Raw genomic sequence first — 24,195 nt, 5'->3', positions numbered from 1 at the left:
CAGGCTGTTAACACATGAATGGTTGCATCTGTTTGTGTATTTAAAATTGAAAAGGAGCAGAAATCAGTATAATCTCTTCTGGGAGGGTAAAGTAGGGCGAGTCGAGGTCACAGGAAGCTCTGCAGTGGGGGAATAACGGACGGAAAACAGACCTGACTGAAACAGAAAGAACAGGAAGTGAGCAACTGAGCCAAAAAGTGTTCAGGGAGCCACAAATAGCAGCACTGAGGACGAATGAGTGAGTCAGACAGGACTGATGCCCCAAAAACCCACGCGCACACACACTCACACACACACAGAAACACAAACAATGGGCTCTGTTTCACTCTCAGCAGAAATCATTCCATCGGCTTGGAGCGAAAACAAAGTTTCTTTAAGGAAATATTAAAAAGGCAACACCAACCTCACTGTTTTGATAAAAATGTAGGCTAATAAATACAGAATTGCAGAATGAGGCTCCTTCCCAAACACTAGAACTCCTGCCAACTGACTATTTTAAGGATCCTCTGCAAAAGTTAGAACAGAAGAACACTGAGTTCTGTAGCCCCGCCCTCAAATCAGTTTTATAAACAATTACTGAGACGCTCACTATTTTAAATAGAAATGTGACTTATGCACCGTGTTAACAAATCCGGGGCTGGGGGCGGGGGGTTGGTGTCAGTTTTTGAAAAACTGAAGATCACTTTTGATCAATCATCTTACTAGAGTGTGTAAATATTATTGCCCAATAATATAGAGCTGTGTCATATCACGTCACCCCCAAAGATCACACACACTTCTAACTGGGCTTGATAGTGGCGCACACACACACACTTCTAATAAAACAATCAGACTGTTGACACGGCAACTGGAGTACAGTAAGTTGTCTTCCAAACGGTTGTCATGGAAACCAGTGCATCAGGGGTGATCAAGGAAGAGCATGTTTTTATGCACTCACAATTGCATTACTATCATTATCTCACTGTGGACGTGTCCAAAACCACACACCCTACTCACTATACAGGACACATACACTATCATAAAGACCTCAGTGTCATTGGTCCACTGTCGACATATCCCAAACCACATAGCAAACACCCTATTAACTATAAAAACCATCACAGACATATCATCATCATCAGTCCACCACGGACATGTCCCCAACCACCATCATAATCCTCATCACAGTCCACTCTGTACATGTGCGCCATTCACTATGTAGGCCACATCATGAAAACCTCACTATTAAAAGTCCACTATGAATGTGTCCCAAACGACTATACCTTTTCACTATATTGGCCTTGTGTTTATACAGTGTATTTCTGGTTTATTATTTTTGGGTAATTTATGTACAATCAGTATTTTCATAGGAGAAATAATGTAAACAAAGACATGGAATATAAACACTTCATCATCTGCACTGTGACTCATTACATCACAGTGTCTTCATTACCACACGCTCATGGTGCTATCTAGTGGCCAAAAAGCAAACAGCACCAATGAAAATGGGACAAAATATTCAGTCTACTTAAGGAGAGATTCCCAAAAGCCACAGAAACTTATGTTTGGAAAAACTATTAATAATTTTGCATTTAGAAACAATTCAGTCAAAATTGCAATGTATACAATGCCACTTACACTACCTCAGACAATATATTATAGTAATAAATAATAAATAAGGGGAGATTATTTCGCAGTCAGGATTAACAGAGTTTGTGGGGTAGTCAGATTTTTTGGAGTCCACAGTTGGCACAGAGGATGGAGGTATGTATGAAGGGCCCAGACCCTCATTTCATTTCAAATCAATGCAGAGGGTGGTGAAGACCACTCAGAGGATTTCCCATCCACACTGTCTCGATAAGACAGTCCGGCTCCTAAAAGTCCCCAGACACCCAGCACATCCATTGTTCTCCCATCAGGATTAAGGTCCAGAACTATGAGCACTCGGACCATGACATTCGGAGACAGTTTCTACCCTCAAGCCTCCAGGTGGCTCAATAACCACATTAGGAACATTTAAAACACAAACATTAATTGGTACTCTATTGCACCATTGGACACTTTAACATTGCACATGCTATTCTGTTTTTCCCTTTAAGCTTACAATATGTTCTCAGTGCATGCTGTACGGAAAATGGCTTTGGGCTGTGAATATGTCAGTATTGCTTTATGCATTAAATGACATGCAAGTAAGAATTTCTTTGTGCTTCTGTGCACATGACAATAAAGAGCTTTGACTCTGACAGTACTGTGCACCTAGAGCATCTAGGGCTCGAATATGTAAACCCAGGATCCATAACAGACCAGAGAAGGAAGTAAAAGAGTATTCTTTCTCTCATGTAATGATTAAACACTATGTCAGCTTTTATGGCTTTATGGTGCAAAAGTAAGGATAAGTGACAGACTTAAAATGAGACGTGGACCAGAGACGGTAATAAACCAGCTTATATAATAAACAGCAAACACTGCACTTTTCTTTCTCCAACAACATACTGATTCATCAACATGTGCTGATTATGTGTGTTAGAGCAGGAAACGCTAAGAATAAGGTACTAGACTACATATTTCAAAGGTTTTGAGACACAGCTTGTGAATTAAGACTTCTTATGGAATCCTGTCAAACATGTCAAGATCACGGATGAACCTTAAAAAGACAGAGGCTCAATACCACTTCAGTCAAGTTAATCAAGTAATTGAACAACCCTTAAAATGTCCAAGATGAAGTCACCAAGGGAGCATCAAATCCTAATCATTCCAATCCAAATCCATTTTCATCCCAAGAGAATAAAATAATCTGAAAACTCAGCCTGAAACTCAAGTACACTGAGCTTACTTTCACTTACTCAAGTGAAAGTAAGCTCAGTACTCCTACTGCATTTGCGTGTTTCCACACTCATTTTACATTTCTGCAGATTAGCACTGTGGAGAGTGTGTGTCTGTGTTTGCATATGCAAATAAACTTACGAAAAGCAGCACTGCTCAACCATCAGCTGATTAGAACAGCCAAAAATCAAATGTCTACATTTTCCCCTTTAACCCAGATGCAATCTGGTAAAATGTGATTGGTGTCTGGGATATACTTATTTGGTTTTGCACTGGAGCAAGAAGGCTGCTGTAGCTAACAAGTAAAATACAAGGAAGCTTATAGCCACTAGTTTAGCAGTGTGCAAAGTGCACGTCTAACCCATCGCACACTTGCCTCAAAAGACCTTTTGTACATAAACACATTCATAACCTATCAGAAAAACCGCTGTATTTAACTGTATGACTGTTGTTGTGTTTCAGTCAGAATGCAGCTCACTAGTTAGGTAGCATGTTTGTGCACTCCTGAGATAAAAGCTGTCCCATTCTTTACACAGCTTCTCTCTGACCACTTGTGTCCATCTCATGTGTCCTTCTCAAAGTAAGCAGTTAAATAATTGTTTACCAAACCAGAAATCCATGAAAGTTTGGAAAAACATGGAAGACCAACCCTGCACGCTGAGTGAAGAGTTGTTTACAGATGTAAATGATACATTCATTACATAACTAATGATGAACACTAACTAATTGTAGTGTTTATAATCTAACACAACCTAACCACGGTGTTTCCATGGTTACTCTAATATAACAATGCTTTTACCATGGTTACTCCGACATAGCCTAACAATGGTGCAACCGTGATTAATATAAGATTGGCTTTACCAAAGTTACTATGATATATCAATGGTGTTACCATGGTTACCATGACATAACAGTGGTTGTACCTTGTTTAGTATGATATAACAATGGTTTTACCATGGTCATTATGATTATAACAACAGTTTTTCTATGGTCACTATGATATACAAATGGTGTTACCATGGTTACTATAATATAACAACAGTTTTACCATGGTGACTTGTGACATAATGTCTTTGCCTTGGTTACTATGATAGAATGGTTTGAAAAGCACAGTTACATTAGGCTAACTTACAGTGGCTAACCTTCTAGCAAGCCTTAGTTAGCAAACTAGCTCTGTTATTGACTATTTTAATTGTGTTTAACAGCAAAAAACAGCTACTGTTAGTTAGGAATCTATCCTCAGGTAGGCCAATAAAAAAGTGACAGTAAATTAACAAATAAAAATGTGTCCTGAACAAGAGGGTTCCTTTTCTGCTAAAATTTTACCCCAAAACCCTTGAAGGAAGTCGCTACACGGCTGCTTTTAGTAGCCACATGCTTTTTATTTTGTTACGTAATGCACTTCTGAAGTACCTTCAGACTTTTACAAACTGAATCCTTGTGTCTGAATCTGATGCTTACACAAAGTGACAAAGTTCTGTGCTAATAAATAAATCGACAACTTCAAGACAGCTACTATGTTTTTAGCTCTGCAACTTCCTTCAGTCTATTTATGTAGATGTATAAACATCTTTTTTTTTTTTTTTTTTGTCAAACTCTAGTCTTCCCCGCTCATGCTATGGGTGCAGCATTTTAATTGACCTGCAGACGGCAGTGTGATCAATAACAGGCTCAGAGGACAGTTTACACACAGCTTTGCTCTGGAACCAACAAACTTGCAGCAAGACTAAAGCTCAAAAAGAAACATCATACATTTCTTAAAAAGCCAACACATGATGCGTATTGTGAGGTTTTTTTACATTTACATTTTACACGCAATGTCTTCTTTAAATCCCATGTAAAGGCATTTGAACTGTATGAAAGCTGCTATACAAAAAAAAAAACTTATAATAATAATTATTACTATTATTATGTAACAGGGAGTGATCTGAGCACTCTGTAAATAAAGATCCATGCTGATATCCTTGTAAGGAACATTGTCTTTTATAGGAGAGCTGTTTGTATAGGAGTGTCAGCTTACACACACACACACACACACACACACACACACAGCATGTGACTGCTTCAGAACAGCATAGGTCTGTCCAGTCTTAAGTCTGTAAATTGGAATGTCAAATAAAAAAAAAAAAAACATAAAATCACATCTAAAGAGGAATAACTGATTAATAACAACCCAACGGATTGTTAGTGATTATAGTTATTACATACCAATATGATTATTACTAATATCCATTAGAGTATGATTGCTTTGAAAACAAACTTACGGACTGACACTCTTCTTACTCGTCACCTCGCTGCTCTTCTTGTTTTGGGATAAAGAGCCACCCATGATGAAGCGTATATGTGAATGTGTGTGTGTGTGAGTGTGTGGCAGAGTCTGTGGGAGTGTGTGTGAAAGTGTGAGGATCAGACACAATGCTGTAGGGCACTTGCTGAACTCGGCTTGCTCATGTTCAGCTCTGATTGAAGTGACGCAGCAAAAAGACGAGCAGCCGAGACTCAGCTCCTCTACTCACACCTACTGATAACTCCACCCACCTAACACCAAACCCCACCCACCACCTAGTAGTATTGCCACACCCCTCTCAGTACCATCAATACACTCCTGTCTAAACACACATACACACACACACACACACACTCTTTCTCTCTCTCTTTCTCTCTCTCTCTCTCTCTCTCTCTCTCTCTCTCTGAAAGTATGGTTAGCTCCACCCATATTTCACTAACCCACCCATTACAGATATGGCTATAGTTAACTTTGCCCATATCATATTTAATCCACTATCATTTCTTATTAACCCTGTCCATTAATACACACGTAATTAAAACACACATACACACACCCATTTCACCAACTTCAACAGACTCCCTAAATGCTCATGCCTCTAAACACTCATGCCTCTAAACACTCATGCCTCAACATTAAAGGAGCAGAAAAAAAAATATATAAAAGTGCAAAAGTTTGGTACACTTATAGCAATTCTATATGGCAAAGCTGTCTTTAGAAATAATGAAACATTTCTACTTGTAAAAAAAAAAAAGATCTATCTACTAAACCAAATCAATATTTAGTGTGACTATTCTGTAAAGCTTTAATGCTGCATCATTTCCCTCAGGAACACTGTTGTGCAGTTTTATAAGGAAATTTGCTGAAATTTGCTTGTGTTTTTCAAAGCCTTTGGGAGAAACTGACATGGCTCTTCAGGAAACTGGCTGCTGTACTTGCTTCTGTTTCTGCAGATAAAGTATCCATTGTATTTTATCTGAACCACAGCACTGTCAACTTCTCAAATCTTTTTGGTCAGAAGGTGTTTATTTTCTATAAATGTAACTATAAATGGATAAAAAGTATGTTGTGTCATTCCTTGGTTACCAGAGACATTACTGGCAAATCGCTGTTGTATAAGAGGAATAAAACACTTCAGGCATGCTTTTAACAATAATCAACTTAAGGGTTGTAACAGTAACTTTGCTTTGTATCATGCTGCATGACATCGCCCCACTATTGATTATTTTCCTGTAACTGCATTATATAATAGTGTTAAATTTTCTTTAAATACATACAGACATTTATCTGTAATATTTAATTTTTGGGAGAAGGAATGTTTGGAAACCTCATTTATAGAACACATAAAATAAACATCCAAGACAATGTATGTACAAAAAATGGATGATGTTTAGGACTCCTGCCCTGTCCTGTATATTATCATCTGCATCACTTTCTGGTACAGTTCCACCTTCAAACCTTTAAAGGTGGGGCCACAATAACATTACAGCATTCAAACACACTGTGAACTTTCGTTTCCAGTTAAAGATAAATTTAAAAGATAAATAAAAGACGCTGTCTCCTAAAACACATCAGCAAGTCTATGTGACATTGTTGAAGAATGGATGTAATTTTAAAGCAGACATTTACCGAAAAGATTTTAGCTGAGAGAGATTTTCATTAATTATTGGCTGTATTAGCCTCATAGCTCCAGTACACACACACACACACACACACATGCACACTCCTTCACACCCCACTGCGAGAGGGGTCTTTTTCTAACAAGCTTAACTAACTGCATTAAAACTTATCACCAGATTAAACCAATCAGATTCTGGTTTGAATAAACACACACGCCTGACAGTCACATGACCGAGGTCAAATGATGAACGTCAGAAAAGCTGATTTCTCCTGAGAGTGTCGAATGTGGGTCAGATCCCATTAGCTGTTACTGTTTTTGGGTCTGGATGAGATGAAAAGCACTGAAAAAGCTTGTAGAAGATCAGCTAATTTCTCTCCCATCTGAGCTCCAACTACTGAGCTTCAGTACTTTTTTCAGAACAATGTAGACACATCACTTCCTCTCCTCTAACACCACTTTAACATCAGCTTTTAAAATCAGATTTCAGGAGAATATTCCATTATCTATAGTGGAATATAACAATGTTAACAGTATAACTATTTCCGGTTTCAAGATGTGAGGACACGTCCTGAAAGCGACATCAAAAACAGTTTATGATTAACGCTATACTATACTGTACTATACTATACATACTATATTATGCTATTCTATGCTATCCTTTTCTATATCATCCCATGCATTTGATAAAATATATTGCACTAGACTATTCTATACATTACTACAATATGCTATCCTGTGTGGTACTATTCTATAGTATGCTATAATATATTATGGTATATAATACTATATTATATTATACTATGTTGTGCTCTACACGATTCATTACTATACGATTCTGTTCTACACAATACTATACTATTCTATGCTATGCTGTAGTATAACATACTACAACACTATCCTATTCTGTGCTATACTATATATATATATATATATATATATATATATATATATATATAAACATTTTATATAACATTAAAACCACTGACAGGTGAAGTGAATAACATTGATTATCTCGTTACAATGGCATCTGTCAAGGGTTGGGATATAGGCAGCAAGTGAACAGTCAGTTCTCGAAGTTGATGTGTTGGATGCAGGAAAAATGGGAAGCGTAAGGATCTGAGTGACTTTGACAAGCTCCAAATTGTGATGGCTAGACTGGGTCAGAGCATCTCCAAAACGGCAGGTCTTGTGAGGTCTTATCGGTATGCAGTGGTTAGTACCTACCAAAAGTGGCCCAAACAAGGCCAACCGGTGAACCGGAGACAGGGTCATGGGCACCCAAGGCTCACTGATGCGCGTGGGGAGAGGCTAGCCCGCCTGGTCTGATCCCACAGAAGAGCTAATGTAGCACAAATTGCTGAAAAGGTAATGCTGGCTATGATAGAAAGGTGTCAGAACACACAGTGCTTCGCAGCTTGCTGCATATGGGGCTGTGTAGCCGCAGACTGGTCAAAGTGCCCATGCTAACCCCTGTCAACCGCTGAAAGCACAAACTACAATGGGCATGTGAGCATCAGAACTGGACCATGGAGCAATGGAAGAAGGTGGCCTGGTCTGATGAATCACGCTTTCTTTTACATCATGTGGTTGGCTGGGTGTGTGTGAGTCGCTTACCTGGGGAAAAGATGGCACCAGGTTGCACTATGGGAAGAAGGCAAGCTGGTGGAGGCAGTGTGATGCCCTGGGTAACGTTCTGCTGGGAAACCTTGGTTCCTGGCATTCATGTGGGTGTTACTTTGACATGTACCACCTACCTAAACATTGTTGCAGACCAAGTACACCCCTTCATGGCAACAATATACTCTATTGGCAGTGGCCTCTTTCAGCAGGATAATGCGTCCTGCCACACTGCAAAAATTGTTCAGGAATGATTTGAGGAACATGACAAAGAGTTCAAGGTGTTGACTTGGCCTCCAAATTCCTGAGATCTCAATCCGATCGAGCATCTGTGGGATGTGTTGGACAAACAAGTCCGATCTATGGAGGCTCCACCTCGCAACTTACAGGACTTAAACGATCTGCTGCTAACGTCCTGGTGCCAGATACCACAGCACACCTTCAGAGGTCTTGTGGAGTCCATGCCTCGATGGGTCAGAGCTGTTTTGGTGGCACAAGGGGGACCTACACAATATTAGGCAGGTGGTTTTAATGTTATGGCTGACTGTTGTACAATTCTGTTCTATACATTAATACATTATTCTATTGTATTGTATTGTATTGTATTCTATTCTATTCTATTCATTGATGGAAATGGTAACAGGTCAGGACAGGTTATGATTCATTGTCAGAACCATTTCATTTTCTTGTATCACATCTGGAAGCATTTAATGTCATCCTCTCAAAAAGTGGAAAATTATACACAAATATTGGTAATATACGTGCTATATTGGGTTGGATGATTCCTGCTTTGTCTGAGATCTCGGCTCAACACGTAGAAGCACACAGATAATCAGTGCCCCTCTGGCTAATGTAAAGTCTTGTTGCCTCTATGACTTCATGACTTCTCTGGACAAACCTGTTTCATCAGTCTTTCTGGGCGTGGATCATAAAACCTGAGTGTTTACTCTTAGTGTATCACACACACACACATGCACAAACACACACGACTTTGACTTCCAAATCCTGAACCTGTCATCTGAGGAACAGTAGAGAGCTTGTGTGTGTTAAAGAGCATTGTTTCTCAACAGATCTTTCCTCATGACTCGAATTTGACCTTTTCCATTCAGCCTCGACCCAAAAGCAGTGCATGTATTTCACAAAACCCATCTGCAGATCTAAGAACACTGATTTGCTAGTGACAGCAATAATATCACAATATTCCTAGAATAAATAACAAGACATGCCTAGGCTTTAAATAATAACAAGAAAAGATAACAAAAGATACAAGCCTTAATTATGCTGCTATAGTTCAACCCTTAGTCTTCATAACTCGCCCTTCCATTGAATAAAATATCTGCTCACTACTGAATTCTGGCTTAATTCACCTATAATGACATGCTCTGTAATCCTAGGCTGTTAGACATTTTCCTGCTAAGTAAGTATTTGATTGGTTCCCTAAAAGGCAGTCTTTCTTATGAACCAATCAGCTCTGTCAAGGTTGAGTTTTATATGATGGGTCTTCATCCAGGAAGAGGGACAGTCAGATATCTTCTGAATAATCTGTCATTGGTGCAGAGAGAAGCCATGAGCCCTGATTTATACCTCAGAGGCACAGATCAAGAACAACAGAGTTTCTGTAAACTGAAATAAATTGAATCTAATTTTTCTTGCAGATGAAACATGCAATTTTCCATGTCTTCAAGAGTGATTGTGGAAGTGTGAGAAGTTGGAGGAACTTCTGAGAACTTGTGCTAGAGCTCTGAGTGGCTTCTGCTTTGCACACAGCCCCTCCACTAAAGACTCTTGGGTAGGAGCTGTTGAATAGTAGAGAGGACACGGGGAGGTGGTGGGTCTGGAAACTTTGTCACAAGTGGAGAAAGTGAGAGATGGGAATTTATAGGAAGTCAACAAGGAAGAATGTGGAGCTTCAGCCATGATCTGTCTTCTAAACTTCAGTTACTTCCTAACTCCATTTGTTGAAATAATGTGATCATTCTTTCAAGTGTACTTTAGGCCTGAGAGAAAAAAAAAGCACCTGAAAAAACAGTTCCAGCAGTTCTGTGCTGGATTTGTTTGTCTTTACACCCCTTCTCTCAGTTATATTACAGACACACCCTTATCTTCACTGCTTAGCAAAACTACACCACAATCCAGTGCTAAATGACCAGAACCTGAAGATACCTATTGTTATGGGGGGAAAACACAATCTGCTATACAAAGGTTTAATGACCCCAAAAAAAAGTACAACAGGAAACCTGGGAACTGCTTTTCCAAGAGAGAGAAACCTGCTGACGCTGAAGAGAATGAAGTTGGACTTGGCAACATTTCTCCTTGATAGGTCATGCGATCATTAATTTAATTTTATAAGCTGGTACATAAACTGGCTTGGACCAATGACTTCAACAACAAATCAGCAAGTTATTTTGTGTGCCTGTATTTCTTAGCTGTTTATTACTAACTTTGTCATAACTATACAGCTTGGAAGCTGATATAAGTATTTAAAATATGAATTTAAATTCAATTCCATTCACATTAAATCAAATTCAGTCACATTAAACAAAAATGTACATCTTTGCCAATGTTTTAAAAATATATAATTCAACATTATGGGTTACAGTTTTAATATTTAAAAAATGCAGAACTCTAAATACAAGTACAGAACTCAGTAACACAGATTTTATGTAATTAGGTTAAAGGTGAATCATCTGGGATTCCCAGGAAAAAGTAGATGCTTTCAGAGCAGTTGAACTCAGCATATAAAGTCATGCCGCCAGTCACAGTCATCTGCCACGCTCACGTCCATGAAGTGAAGTGAGGAGACGTGGAGTAGAGCTATGTAGAATTAAAATGGACGATATGAACCGTAATCAGGTAAATGCATCTAAACTTCTACAGAAATAGCTAAATTCCTATTAAGCAGCTAACTTTGGCTGGTAGCCAGCTAACAATCAGCACAGCTTAACTGGCTAGAACGTTATTTAAATAGTTACGCTGGGCATCGAGTGTTTAACATCACTGTAGAAAACTCTGTTTGAGTAGAACATAAAAACTTGTTTGTTTTTTGACCACTCATAAAGCACCTACTTTTCTTTATTTTTGAGGGTTGAATTTGTAAATAATGTTCTGTTTTTTTTTTAAATCTCAGAACCATAACCTGTAATTTTGAATATGGTTTTAAAAGCAAATCTTAGCCCTAGCAAGCTCAAAACAAAGAACAATTACCAAAAATGTACATTTAATAAACACAACACAGAATTTTTTTTTAATGTGATGTGTATATAATTCAAATATACATGTGTATATAATTCAAATTCTTCTTTCAGCTTCCAAGCTGGCCAAGTAGATTGAGATAAAATGAAATTTAGCTAGCTACCAAACTAACATTGCCACTGCAGATTCTAGGAGATGGGTCTTTGCGTAAACAGGCACGGATGAGAGGTGTGGTCAGTAAGCAAACAGATCATTCCAATGTTTTTTCTAGTTCACCTTGTAACAACTACATGATCCTATTGCACCTTTAATATATGGGTATAATGTTTTTTATACAATCATGTCTTTCCCACTGTCATAATTTTGACTAAAGTTGAGTATATTCATGACATTACTTTTTGAATAATGTAATTTCTTATTTATATAATAAAAACCTGCAGAGAGCCTGTGCTTGATTTAAAAACGGATGATGCTACTGTTTCACTGCTGAATTAAATTAACAGCTTCAGCAATGTGACACTGCACTTCATCAAGAAAGACAAGAACGCTGAATAAGAGCTATCAATATCTACAGAGGGAGAGAGAGAGAGAGAACTCTTCACATGGTTGTCACATTTCTAGCCTGCAGCACTTTCACTCTCAGTGCACACTGTGTTTCTGTATTTACACTTCCCTGAATCAGTGAAGCTACAATACAGTGTACAGTATTCAGAACTGTACTCACACACACACACCATTTCACTTTTACTTCTCAGGTCTGAGAATATGGCGATGCAAATCCAAACCCTGATACTGAAATCCCATTCACCTCTCATCAACCTCTAGCTAATAATATTAGGCTAGCATTAATACGGATAGCAGAACATTCGCGTTTTCAGCTTGCATATTAGTGTATAATCCTATATGCTGGCATTTGTAATGAGAGCAAAGATTTAGAGATATTCCTGATTTAGAGATATTCTTGACCAGTTTCCTGGGCAGAGAAAAAATATTAAATAAATTATTATTCTACACAGATTAATTGAATAGTTATTAAATGACATGATCAGGGAGACTTTCAGTGGCCAAGCTTCTAATGTACATATCTTTTAGTGCGTGAGCGCACGTGTGTGTGTGTGTGTGTGTGTGTTTGTGTGTGTGTGTGTGTGTGTGTGTAGGCTGTCCTCTAGTGTTAAAACAGTGAAAGTGAAATAAATTGAGTCCTGAAGCTCTCACAAGTGCAATCAAGTGTGTAATGTGTGTGTGCTGAGAAGCCAATGCACACCTCTATATAAACAATGTGTGTAAACGAAGTGTTTTAAAAGCTGGTGTGATTATAAACAGTAGATAGAATGGAAGTGTATCTTTTCAAAAGTCTTTCAGAGTTTGTCACTGTTCAAATAAGGTTTTTATTTATTTATACAGCTAACTATTATTAGATCCAGTAATGTTTTGGGAATGTTTGTTTTTGGTTCCTGAAACAATTTGGCTCCCATTTGGTTTTCCAGAAAAGTTTCATTTATGAGAGAACGTTCCATAGACCTTTAATTAAAAAAAAATATTTATTTATTCTTTATCAAAATTGCACCCATGCAATAGTAAATAACTAGTATAATAATAGTTAATAAATAGTAACAAAGTTAAAAACAATACTTGAGGACATATAATGAAATATTCTCTATGAAATGAAATATGTTTACAACTTTGACGTAGACTCTGAAATGTCCAAACTTTGATCTATTAGATTTCTTTTTTTTTTCTTGCAGCACAAACCATGGTGAAGGACTCGAGTCAAAGTGCACAGTCTGCCATTATTTAAAAAAAAAAGGACACAGTCTCGGAAAAGAAGAGATTTCAGGAACTCCAAAATTAGCCGCCTAGAGAAACCGTGAGAAATCCAGAGAATCACTGATGACTGTAAGGCGTCCCTGTAGTGTCACTTCTACAGAAGAATGAAACATTTCAAAAAGGAACTACACTTTCCTGAATTAGCCTCATAATGAAGATACATTTAGGAAACTCCAGAGTGAAGCCACAGGCCACCTCTAAGTATTTTTACATGACAGGAAGTCCTGGTGTAGGAGGTAGAGAGGCTCAGCGGCTCTCCCACGTGGTAAAAATAGGTTTGGGTTTCATAAAGGCCAAAACACACAAACTCACCCCCTCAACATCATCAGGTTTTAGTCGAAATCCAGCTGTTCAGCTAGAGTGTGGTTCAAAAGTGACTCACTTGTTTAAGGTTGTCATAGTGTTTAAAAATAAGGCCAATAAATGATCCAAAAGAATAAATTAAATCTAAAGCTAACACATTAGAGTTTTCATCATGGCCTGAAAGTGGACTGACGGTAAGTTCTGGTTCTCATCAGGGTGGAGTTACAGCTGTGTTCAGGCAGCTGGATTCGGATGAGGTCACTGCTGTTATTCCAAGGCGATATGTGGTCCAGATGATGGTGGGAAAATGCAGGCTGTCACTTAATGCTAACTGGGTTGTCTTAAAGCACGCCTGTGATGTTACGTGTAAAGAAAAAAGTTATACTAATGCTACGAAATCTAGCCACGCCCACTTTACATTGCCATTGCATGTACTAATTTGACGTTAACAAAAACATGGCAGTTACAGATATAATCTTAACACAATTTTAAAATGACCCTCCACTGTACACGTGCACATTTATCCAATCAGCCTATCATGTAGCAGCAGTGCAATGCATACAATCATGCAGATACAACTCAGAGAGCTTCAGCTAATGCTCACATCAAACATCAGAATGGGGAAAATGTGATCTCGCTGACTTGCATGGCTGTTAGTGAGAGATGGATTTTCATGCACAGTAGTCTCTAGAGTTTACACAGAATGGTGTGAAAAACAAAAAACATCCAGTGAGTGGCAGCTCTGCAAGCAGAAACCATGTTAATGAGAGAGACAGGTCAGGAGAAAGTCCAGGTCAAGCTGACAGGAATGCTACAGTAACTCAAATAATCACTCTTTACATCTGTGGTTAGAAGAAAAGCATCTCAAAACGCACAACATGCCAAACCTTGAGGTGGATGGGATACAAGAGCAGAAGATCACATCAGGTTCCACTCCTGTCAACCAAGAACAGGAATCTGAGGCTGCTGCCATGTGATTGGCTGGTTGTATAACTGCATGAATGAACAGGGTTCCTATTAAAGTGGTCGGTGAGTGTATATTGTGCATTATTTTGTTCCCCAAACACAAAAACATAGTGAATCATATGCAGCGCACTTACAAAATACCACAGTGCACATTAGCATTTGGTGATGACACACAGTGAACAGAGTGTGTGTGGTTTGGGACACGCCCACACTGGACTGATGATGGTGAGACTGAATAAAGGACAACCAAATCCCTCACACACTCTGTTCCTTATAGTGCACTACATAGTAGAAGTGCACTGAATAGTTCAAACCTTCTGAACACAATGTCCTACCAGCACCAGGCAACAAAAAAATGCTAAATGATGCAATGCACATGCAAGATTTTACACTCAGATCTCACAGAAATTTGGCAGATCTTGGAAGAGTTCTCAATAGCGTCTGTGTTTGAGGCTTTCAGGGAGGAAGCCACGTAAAGGAGAGCGTTTCGAGTGTGGGCGTACAGTGAGGGCCTTTGAGAGAGAGGTCAAAGGTCAAAATGGCTCTCAAACTCATGGGAATTTTGAATATATACACACACAAGGAAACCTGAATGGAACAGTGTGTGTGTGTGTGTGTGTGTGTGTGTTGCTTTGAGGGCTTTTTGGAAAGTCACTTTTAAGGAACATTTGGAGAGTCCATTCAGCAGTTCAGTTGGAAATAAATTTGTATTTTTGACACGAAGCAAAACACAGATGACGAGAATATGCTAGCTAGTAACTGAGACTAATGATTTAGCTAGCTAGCACACTAAGTCTTTAAGCCATTTAGTCTTTTATTCTCACAATGTAAAGGTACAGTAACAGTGAAAATAACACAGAATGATCAGGAATATGAATGTTTCCCTCAGATGTGTTGATAAATCACTAAAATAAGACTCTATATGATGTGAAAATGAACTTAGCATTGACTGCTAACTGAACATCAACACTGAAACAGCAACGTCTCGCCACGCAAATAGCACAAGAGTGAGCCGCTGAGGTGAGATCTCAGAACCATAGTTACAGCTCTCAGCAGTAAAGAGGAGACTTGTGGTGGTATTTACCTCTCTCAACCTTTCTCTAGCTCTGATCAGCGTGTGGGATAATGATCACAGGAATGTTTCTCGCTCCCTCAGCCGAGGATTTGAGAGATTTGTGAGATTAGCATGAGCTCCCTCCAACTTATATTTAACTCAGCACAAATGTAAGGATAATGACTCTCCATTAAGGGGAAGATCTACACAAACCCTTGAACCTGAATAAAAATTAAGCTTTATTTTATTCATATTACACGTTACTACATTTAAAAGACCATGAAGATGAGCATCAAGACGTCTCAGTACTAACCAATAAAATCCCAAAAACAACCCAGGACTGAGAGTTTGATAAGGCTATATGACATGCAACAAATTGACAAAATGCATCACAAGTGTGTTTATCATTTAAAAACATCTTTTATGTTTAAATTAATATTTGTTGTCCTTAAGTATGTGGAAATTCTATATATTTTACACATCTCATCTTAGGTCGTGCTGGAGTGTTAAATCTAATGTGTGTCTTACTAAACGGTACTCCAGTAGAGTATAAAGAGGCACTTCCTTCTCCTGTTTAATTTAGGTTTAATTTCAAATTTACAGTACACTTTAAGTTAAAAAGGTAGTCTAAATCAAAGACTAAATCCATCCAGTTTATTAACTCAGCTGAAGTTACTAGATACACACTGGGTTAATCAAATAAAGTTAAAAGTAGAAGAGTACGAGTAGGACAAGTGACATGACAATAATTGCTTAACCTCTTCTCAAGGTTAAAATATTATTACTATATTGCGTTTAAGAAAATACACTATATGGCCAAAAGTATGTGGACACCTGACCATCACACCCATATGTGTGTCTTCCCCAAACTGTTGCCACAAAGTTGGAAGCACATAATTGTGTAGAATGTCTTTGTAGGCTGTAGAGTTAAGATTTCCCTTCATTAGAACTAAGTGGCCCAAACATGTTCCAGCAAGACAATGCCCCTGTGCACAAAGAGAGCTGCATGAAGACATGGTGTGTGAAGGTTGGAGTGGAAGAACTCGAGTGGTCTGCACAGAGCCCTGACCTCAACCCCACTGAACACCTTCGAGATGAACTGGAACACTGACTGCACCCCAGGCCTTCTTGCCCAACATCAATACCTGACTTCGCTAATGGTCTTTTGGCTGAATGAACACAAATCCCCACAGCCACACTCCAAAATCTACCGTAAAGCCTTTCCAGAAGAGTGAAGGCTATTATTGCAGCAAAGAGGGGACAAACTCTGGAATGGGATGTTCAGCAAGCACATAGGATTGTGATAGTTAGGTGTCTACATACTTTTGGCCATATAGTGTACATATTTCAGGTTGTGCTATGTTAGCTTGCTTAATTTATTCACAGCTCAGTCACAGCAATATTAGACTTCTGTCTACAATATAATAATAATAATAATAATTATTATTATTATTATTATTATTATTATTATTATTATTATTATTATTATTTATTATTATTATTATTATTATTACTTTCACATTCACCAAACTCTCACCACTCAACAGAAAGGAAACGTCACTCTTCAAGAAGATTGCTCCTACACATGTGCCCAAAATAAAGCACCTTTGTGTCCGTCTTCCCACGATAACAATACTGCATGCTGAATAGTGTTGTATATTGTAGAATTGGATATTGGCACATCATCCTCTGTACTGGGAATTTCCTCTCCACTAAAAAAGAACATGATGTAAACTCTGTGTCTGGGTTGCTGTAAGTTTATACAAACTAAACCGTTCCCACACAGATCTGTCTCGGGCTCGGACACAGAGGCTAATTTTTCCTCAAAAGGTAAAAGCATTTTTGGACTCCATAAATTACAGCGGCAATGTCTCGAGCTTTCAGGCTTGAAGAATAGAAGTCATGTCAGACACAGCATACAATGAGTCATAAAGCAGAGCAGGCGAAAAACTGGACTACATGCGAGTACACATTAATCTACTAAAGCGTTGCACAGGGGATCGAAATTCAATACTAGTTCAACACATTTAGTACTTTCATTTAGTACTTTTCTTTTCTGTCACTGGCGCATGCTTTCATATATAAATATATTTAATCTAATGTATACAAAGTGACCAACACTCAACCAAAAAAAAATCCCACTTGCACTGAAATCCTGCATACCTGGCAACACTGATGTAGGGTATTTAGCAAAAATGCTCATGGATTATTTTTATGTACTGTACTTTTGAATAAGCTGGATAATGCATTTTGTGTCTAGAACTGAAATTAGGTTAAAACAGCGGCTTATATGAACCTAATTCAGGGGTACTTAACTCAAATTCATAAAGGTCCAGTTACATAAAATGTACAACTCACAAAGGTCCAGATAAGCAGCTCAGATGACTAAAAGGTAACAGCTGTCACCATTCAACGTTGAACCATTACTGATTAGTTTACAGCTATAATAAGACAATGTGAAATGGTTATGTTTTGTCTTGTACTGGCGTTTCATGTTACTACTTTTGGCTAAAGCCATACACCATGGATGATGAGATGTCTATTTTCAATTTGACGCAAGCAGAATAAGCCTCTTTGCATTCATCTTTAAACCTTCTGTTTTCATTGTCAACATTTTTTTTTTTAATAAACTATCAGACCAGATAGCAAATACTTTCCTGGGCTCACATCTAGACAGCGGTCCACCAGTTCATGACTCCTGACATAGAGTTTTGTTAAAAATGATGCCAAACCCAGTGGGGATCATTGTCCTTGCTAACAGCCAGGTTCACACTGTACGATTCTCAATCCGGTTTTATGGTCAAAAAAGACTAAAATCGCACATCGTAAAATAATTCTTCGGTGGTCAGTTGAGATCACCGGTCTTAGAACACATGTGACTTGCTCACAGGCGAACCAATTAGTACTGATGCGTCCAAACACAGCCAATGACAGCCAAGTACTGACGGTATCGATTTTTTTTTTATTATTATAACGTCATGATTGCAAGTGCTGCTAAGACAGTGCTAATCTAAAAGCCTCCAATAAGAGGACGGCATTGCACAAAACTCAGGACAGATACAGTAGTGGCAATAACGAAACAAATGAAACACACTGATGGACAAAAAAATATCCTCAAGGATACTTCACTTTGAAAAATGTCTCTGTTCATGTTCACTTTCTACACAAGCTCAGATCGTGCTGATCGATGGCGTAAACAGAACAGTCATTTTCTTCCATCACAGGTCTATCTTTAGAGGATCTTTATCCTTTAATCTGACACGGAAAACATGCTATCTATCAGTCTGTTACACAATTTAACCAGGATTTTATTGATCATCTCATAAAGTATGACAAGTTATAATCTTAAAGGACCCCTGAGATCACACTGTTTAAAACAGAACCATTAATATCTCTAAAATACACAGGTGAAGAGTTTTATTCAGTAATGCACATGAGCTTCAGTCCTAGAAACAATCATGTACAGAGAAATCTAAATATAAAGTGAGTTGATAAGATGAGAAGTCTTGTCATGATATCGGAAATTGTGATATATTTGGGATCAGGATCAGGATCAGTATCGCGGTTCTAACTTCTTAATCTAGTATCGTTTCAGCTGTTTCAGACTCCTTGGATAGACTACCACGAACAGAAAACAGAAGCTACAATGATGACTATCTGAATATGTAAAGCTATAAAAGTCTGAGAGATGTTAGGAATATAGGAATATGTGCACTAAAGATACACTGTGAACATCTGGGAGAGGTTTGTTCACTCACCTCTGATTGCGAGCCGGTGATTGGACACAAGTTTGCGGATTTGTCCAGAAAAAAAAACTACTAAGAGTGTTTATTCCTGCTGTTAAAGGTCTTAAGTGTCCGGCTTGAGCCTCAGTGAGGGAGAAAGTTTCAGTGAGTTCAGGAGGAAGGCAGATGGACGAAAGGAAAAGGAGGGTTTTAAATGCACAGTGTGGAACTGCGCCATCCCTGGTCTGTTTACTCAGGAACTTTTTTTTTTTTTATGGAATGAATGAATGTGCTGCAGATTTATCTTCTGTTACAGCAATCTGATTCATTTCATGATCTCATCTTCTTAGATTAGCTTGTGCGGTTTAATTATTTATTTCGCACCTATCAAATGTTTATTTATTTGTTTTCCGAAAGAAATACAGAAATATATAAACATAAAAAAAAAAATCGTCTTGTCAATGTCTCTGAGCTTAGACGTTTCAACCAATCAGAGCTCACCGTCTCATCCGGGCATTGTGGCCGTACGCTACTTCTTCACATGCTAGCTAACTGGCTAGCTAAGTAAAATAACATTTAAAATAAAGTATGAAAACTTTACTGTACATTTTCAATATTTTTCAGTCTAAACAATAACAACTTCATGAAACGTATAGTTTAACTCCTAACCGTCGTTAAACTACATCATAGCGAGCTAGTTAATTAGCGAAGCCTCTTGCTAATGCTAGTTACGGTGTATGGGAAATGTAGTTGTTTGTTTTTTGTTTTTTACGACGTCTTTGAAAAGTTGTTTTTAAGACATTATATTTTACAGTACAAATTTAAAGACAATGGCAAGAAAAATCTTCAAAAATACATTAAAAGCTAATTATAAAGGTCTATCATTGAAATAAGTGTATATAAAATATTTTGTGTATGCTAAAACTAGTATTGTGTTCAAGACCACCATAGTCAAGGCCAAGATTATAACCAGTTGAGTCTGAGTCAAGACTGAGTGAGTACGAGGGGGGCAAGAACACGACAAGACCAACACCACACCACACATAGCCGAGTCCATGACGAGACTAACACCATGTGGCCGAGTCCATGACGAGACCAACACCACGTGGCCGAGTCCATGACGAGAGACCAACTCCACATGGCCGAGTCCATGACGAGACCAACACCACACATGGCCGAGTCCATGACGAGACCAACACCACACATGGCCGAGTCCATGACGAGAGACCAACACCACATGGCTGAGTCCATGACGAGACCAACATCACACATGGCCGAGTCCATGACGAGACCAACACTACACATGGCCGAGTCCATGACGAGACCAACACCACACATGGCCGAGTCCATGACGAGACCAACACCACACATGGCCGACTCCGTGACGAAAGACCAACACCACACATGGCCGAGTCCATGACGAGAGACCAACACCACATGGCCGAGTCCATGACGAGACCAACATCACACATGGCCGAGTCCATGACGAGACCAACACCACACATGGCCGAGTCCATGACGAGACTAACACCATGTGGCCGAGTCCATAACGAGACCAACACCACACATGGCGAGTCCATGACGAGACCAACACCACACATGGCCGAGTCCATGACGAGACTAACACCATGTGGCCGAGTCCATGACGAGACTAACACCATGTGGCCGAGTCCATGACGAGACCAACACCACACATGGCCGAGTCCATGAAGCAGTACAGCGCATGTAAAGATTTGCAAATTAAAGCACATTTCCTTTGATTTAAGCACAAAGCAGGTAAATAAAATGCATTAAAAACTTGAATTTGTTTTGGGTCGTACAACTTTCTGAAACCAAATACAGCTATGCATTACAACTGCTTGTGCTATATTATTTTGAATGTAAGAAGATGAAGTATTCTGAAGCATAGTCACTTGACATTTATACAGAAGGTGCTATATAACTCTGCATGCAGAGATAGATATTTATATCAGGAACATTACAAAGTTCATGGAAATAATGTTATGGTCTTGGGAGATATTGAAAACATATTTGAGACTTCATAGACTGAGACTGAGTAAAATTTTACCTGAGTTTATGACAAAGCCGAGACCACTGATTTGTGGTCTCAAGAAGAAAACCAGTCTCAGGTACCACAACACTAGAGAAACACTTCTATACATGTGTAGCACATTGTCAGGAAGTATTGGAGACATTCAGACACTTTAGGTGTATAAAATATTTATTATAATACATTGAAACATTAAAATATTTATTATAACAAAACATTAATATGTAAACTGCAATCCGGTGATGAAAAGGAAAAGGTTTAAATCAGTGGTTAAATATGTAATAAGTTAATAAGAATATTTCAGTGGTGTATGAAATAATGAAATTCCTCATCCTGTTTCAGTTCTGCTGTTCTCTAACACACACAGTTTACATGATGAAGAGTGTGTTAATGAACTGATGAACTGAATCAGATATGTTACAGCACAAACAACCCTTTATGTGCCAGAATTGGTTTCCTGTGTACCATATAGTGCACTATTTGAAGTACAGCTAATTTGTAGTGATGTCTAGATACTCAGTGGAGAATCATAATGCAATTACCCACAGTGTAACCCTTTACAATCAATTAACACTACTTCTGCACAAAGTGGCACAAAAAAAATAAAATAAAATAAATAAATCACATCAAGATGTAACCTGGACGAATGTCATATAGAAATGGAATTAAAAGTTGTTATATAATGACTAAATAATGGTTATTCATTTGTAACTTAATTATTGAATCCTAAATGATTAACGATCTTGAACTCTCTGATATTAACTGGAGAATGTTTTGAGTACATTAATGTGAAATACAATCTATCGAGGACCACTCACCATCCACTTTATTAGGAACACCTGGACATTCATGCAGTTCTCTAATCAGCCAATAATGTGGCAGCAGCACAATGCATAAAATCATGCAGATACAGGCCAAGAGCTTCAGTTAATGTTCACATTAAAGTTCACACTCTAATCTTTAGCTGTGCCCATGAGCCTTTGCCCATGATAGCCTCACATTCCTCTTCTTGGCTGACAAGAGTGGAACCCAGTGTGCTCTTCTGCTGTTGTAGTCCATCTACCTCAAGGTTTGATGTTTTGTGCATGCTGAGATGCTTTTCTGCTCACCACGGTTGTAAAGAGTGATTATTGAGTTAGTACAGGTGTTTGAGGTGTACGGGTGTTCCTGTTAAAATGGACGGTGAGTATGTTCAACTCAGCTAACATTAGACAAGTAGAGATTTAACTTCAGTTATTAACCCTTCATGAGCTCAGTCAGTCTTCTCATACCCCTGATCTACCTCCAGCAACAGTTAAGGCCTTAATGAAGTAATAAAAAGTGTGTTAAAGCAACAGAAACCCTAAAATAGGCAGTGCACAAAGTCCCAGGAGAACCACTGTGTGCTAAATAAAACCTTCATAAAGTGGTGTTCTGTTGTGACATTTATGTGAGTCAGCATGCTTTTGGTAGTAGACACAGTCTCCAAACCTGAGACTATAATACTGATATGGTATAAACTGTCTGTGAAACTTAATGCTATACTTAGATCTTATGCTTGAAACTGGCTCAGAGTGTGTTATGCACAGGTAATACACACGACTGAAAATAAGGTTGTTATAAATGTTAATTATAGCGTTTGGAATGGAGACACAGGCTAGGTTCACTGAATTAATTGTTGTTTTACTGGCAAATCTGTTCTCATGTCGGAGAAGATTCTGAGACGAGGTGAGATTCTGAGATGCCTCGAGACTAAAAACTAGCCATACAGCTAGCTACCACAGTTCGAAAAGACATAACATGATCCCAATATTTAGCATTTACACATTTAGAAGACCAGGAAAAAAATCTTTCGGTATAGAAATTCATTCCAGAAATTCATTCAATAAGAATTCATTCTTAGCCAGCTAGCTAAAAATACTCTCTGCTAGCTAGTCAACGTGCTGCTCGCATGCCATCAGGTCATGTCACGTCACATTACTAATGAACTTTTTCTTTCTGTATTGGCCAGTTAGTTTAAACTTTTACAGAAATATGTTTTTAATCAAGAAATAGTATAAACATTTATACAGTTAGCTAACAACATGACTATTACACTTATTATTACAAATTCTTAGAATATTATTACAAAAACGTGCCTAATTCAGATGAGTCAATTGAAATTTGATAAGCAGTCAATGCTTACTGCCTTTTTTTTTTTTCCCCAAGTTAGCTAGTTATTAGCTAGCTTATGCTCCCCATCCATGATTTCCAGTTGCCTAGCAACAGTGTTTTCATGACTTCATTAGCAAGTGTGATGTGTTGAATGTTGAAAATGACCAGTTCCATTAAAGGCATCTCAAATCCACCTCCTGCCCATTTCAGTGGTTTTCACATCTAACCAGTCTCACTCCTCTCTGCCCAAACGTGGCACAAAACGCAGTTCACGTGAAACTCTAACAATCAGCAGATTACTGGCCTCGCTGTGAACGTGGCACAAATCTGAGGTAACCACAAGTAATCAAACTTGGCCTTTATATTTAAATGCAGACCTGTATGTTTCTAAATCACTACTGCTTAATTAAATCATTTGTGCGCTTATTGTCACCTGACTCTTATACAGGTAGTGTGGAAACCCTGCACCTGGTCCTTGAGGACTGAAAGTTGTGTATTGCTAGTTTAAAGGAGCAGTTTGTAATTTTTAGTGGCCTGCACCGCTTGCAAAGCTAACTGCGATTAAAACACACAAATTCCTTGACACTACATATGCCTTGTGGGTTTCCTTTAAAAAAA

General features: G+C 38.4%; 1 protein-coding gene across 1 annotated transcript in view; it reads right to left on the bottom strand.

The window, feature by feature from the left end:
- tacc1 (transforming, acidic coiled-coil containing protein 1) overlaps positions 1-5,278 on the bottom strand; it is a 34,604-nt gene extending 29,326 nt beyond the window's left edge. Inside the window, exon 1 of the mRNA XM_026942672.3 lies at positions 5,067-5,278. Coding sequence (XP_026798473.3) covers positions 5,067-5,131 — 65 coding nt within the window. The 5' untranslated portion in view covers positions 5,132-5,278. The remainder of the gene's footprint in view (positions 1-5,066) is intronic.
- Positions 5,279-24,195: the final 18,917 nt, after the last annotated feature.

This window comes from Pangasianodon hypophthalmus, chromosome 17 (genome assembly GCF_027358585.1).
Source record: "Pangasianodon hypophthalmus isolate fPanHyp1 chromosome 17, fPanHyp1.pri, whole genome shotgun sequence".
Lineage (NCBI taxonomy): Eukaryota > Metazoa > Chordata > Actinopteri > Siluriformes > Pangasiidae > Pangasianodon > Pangasianodon hypophthalmus.
This window is presented reverse-complemented; position numbering and strand designations above follow the sequence as displayed.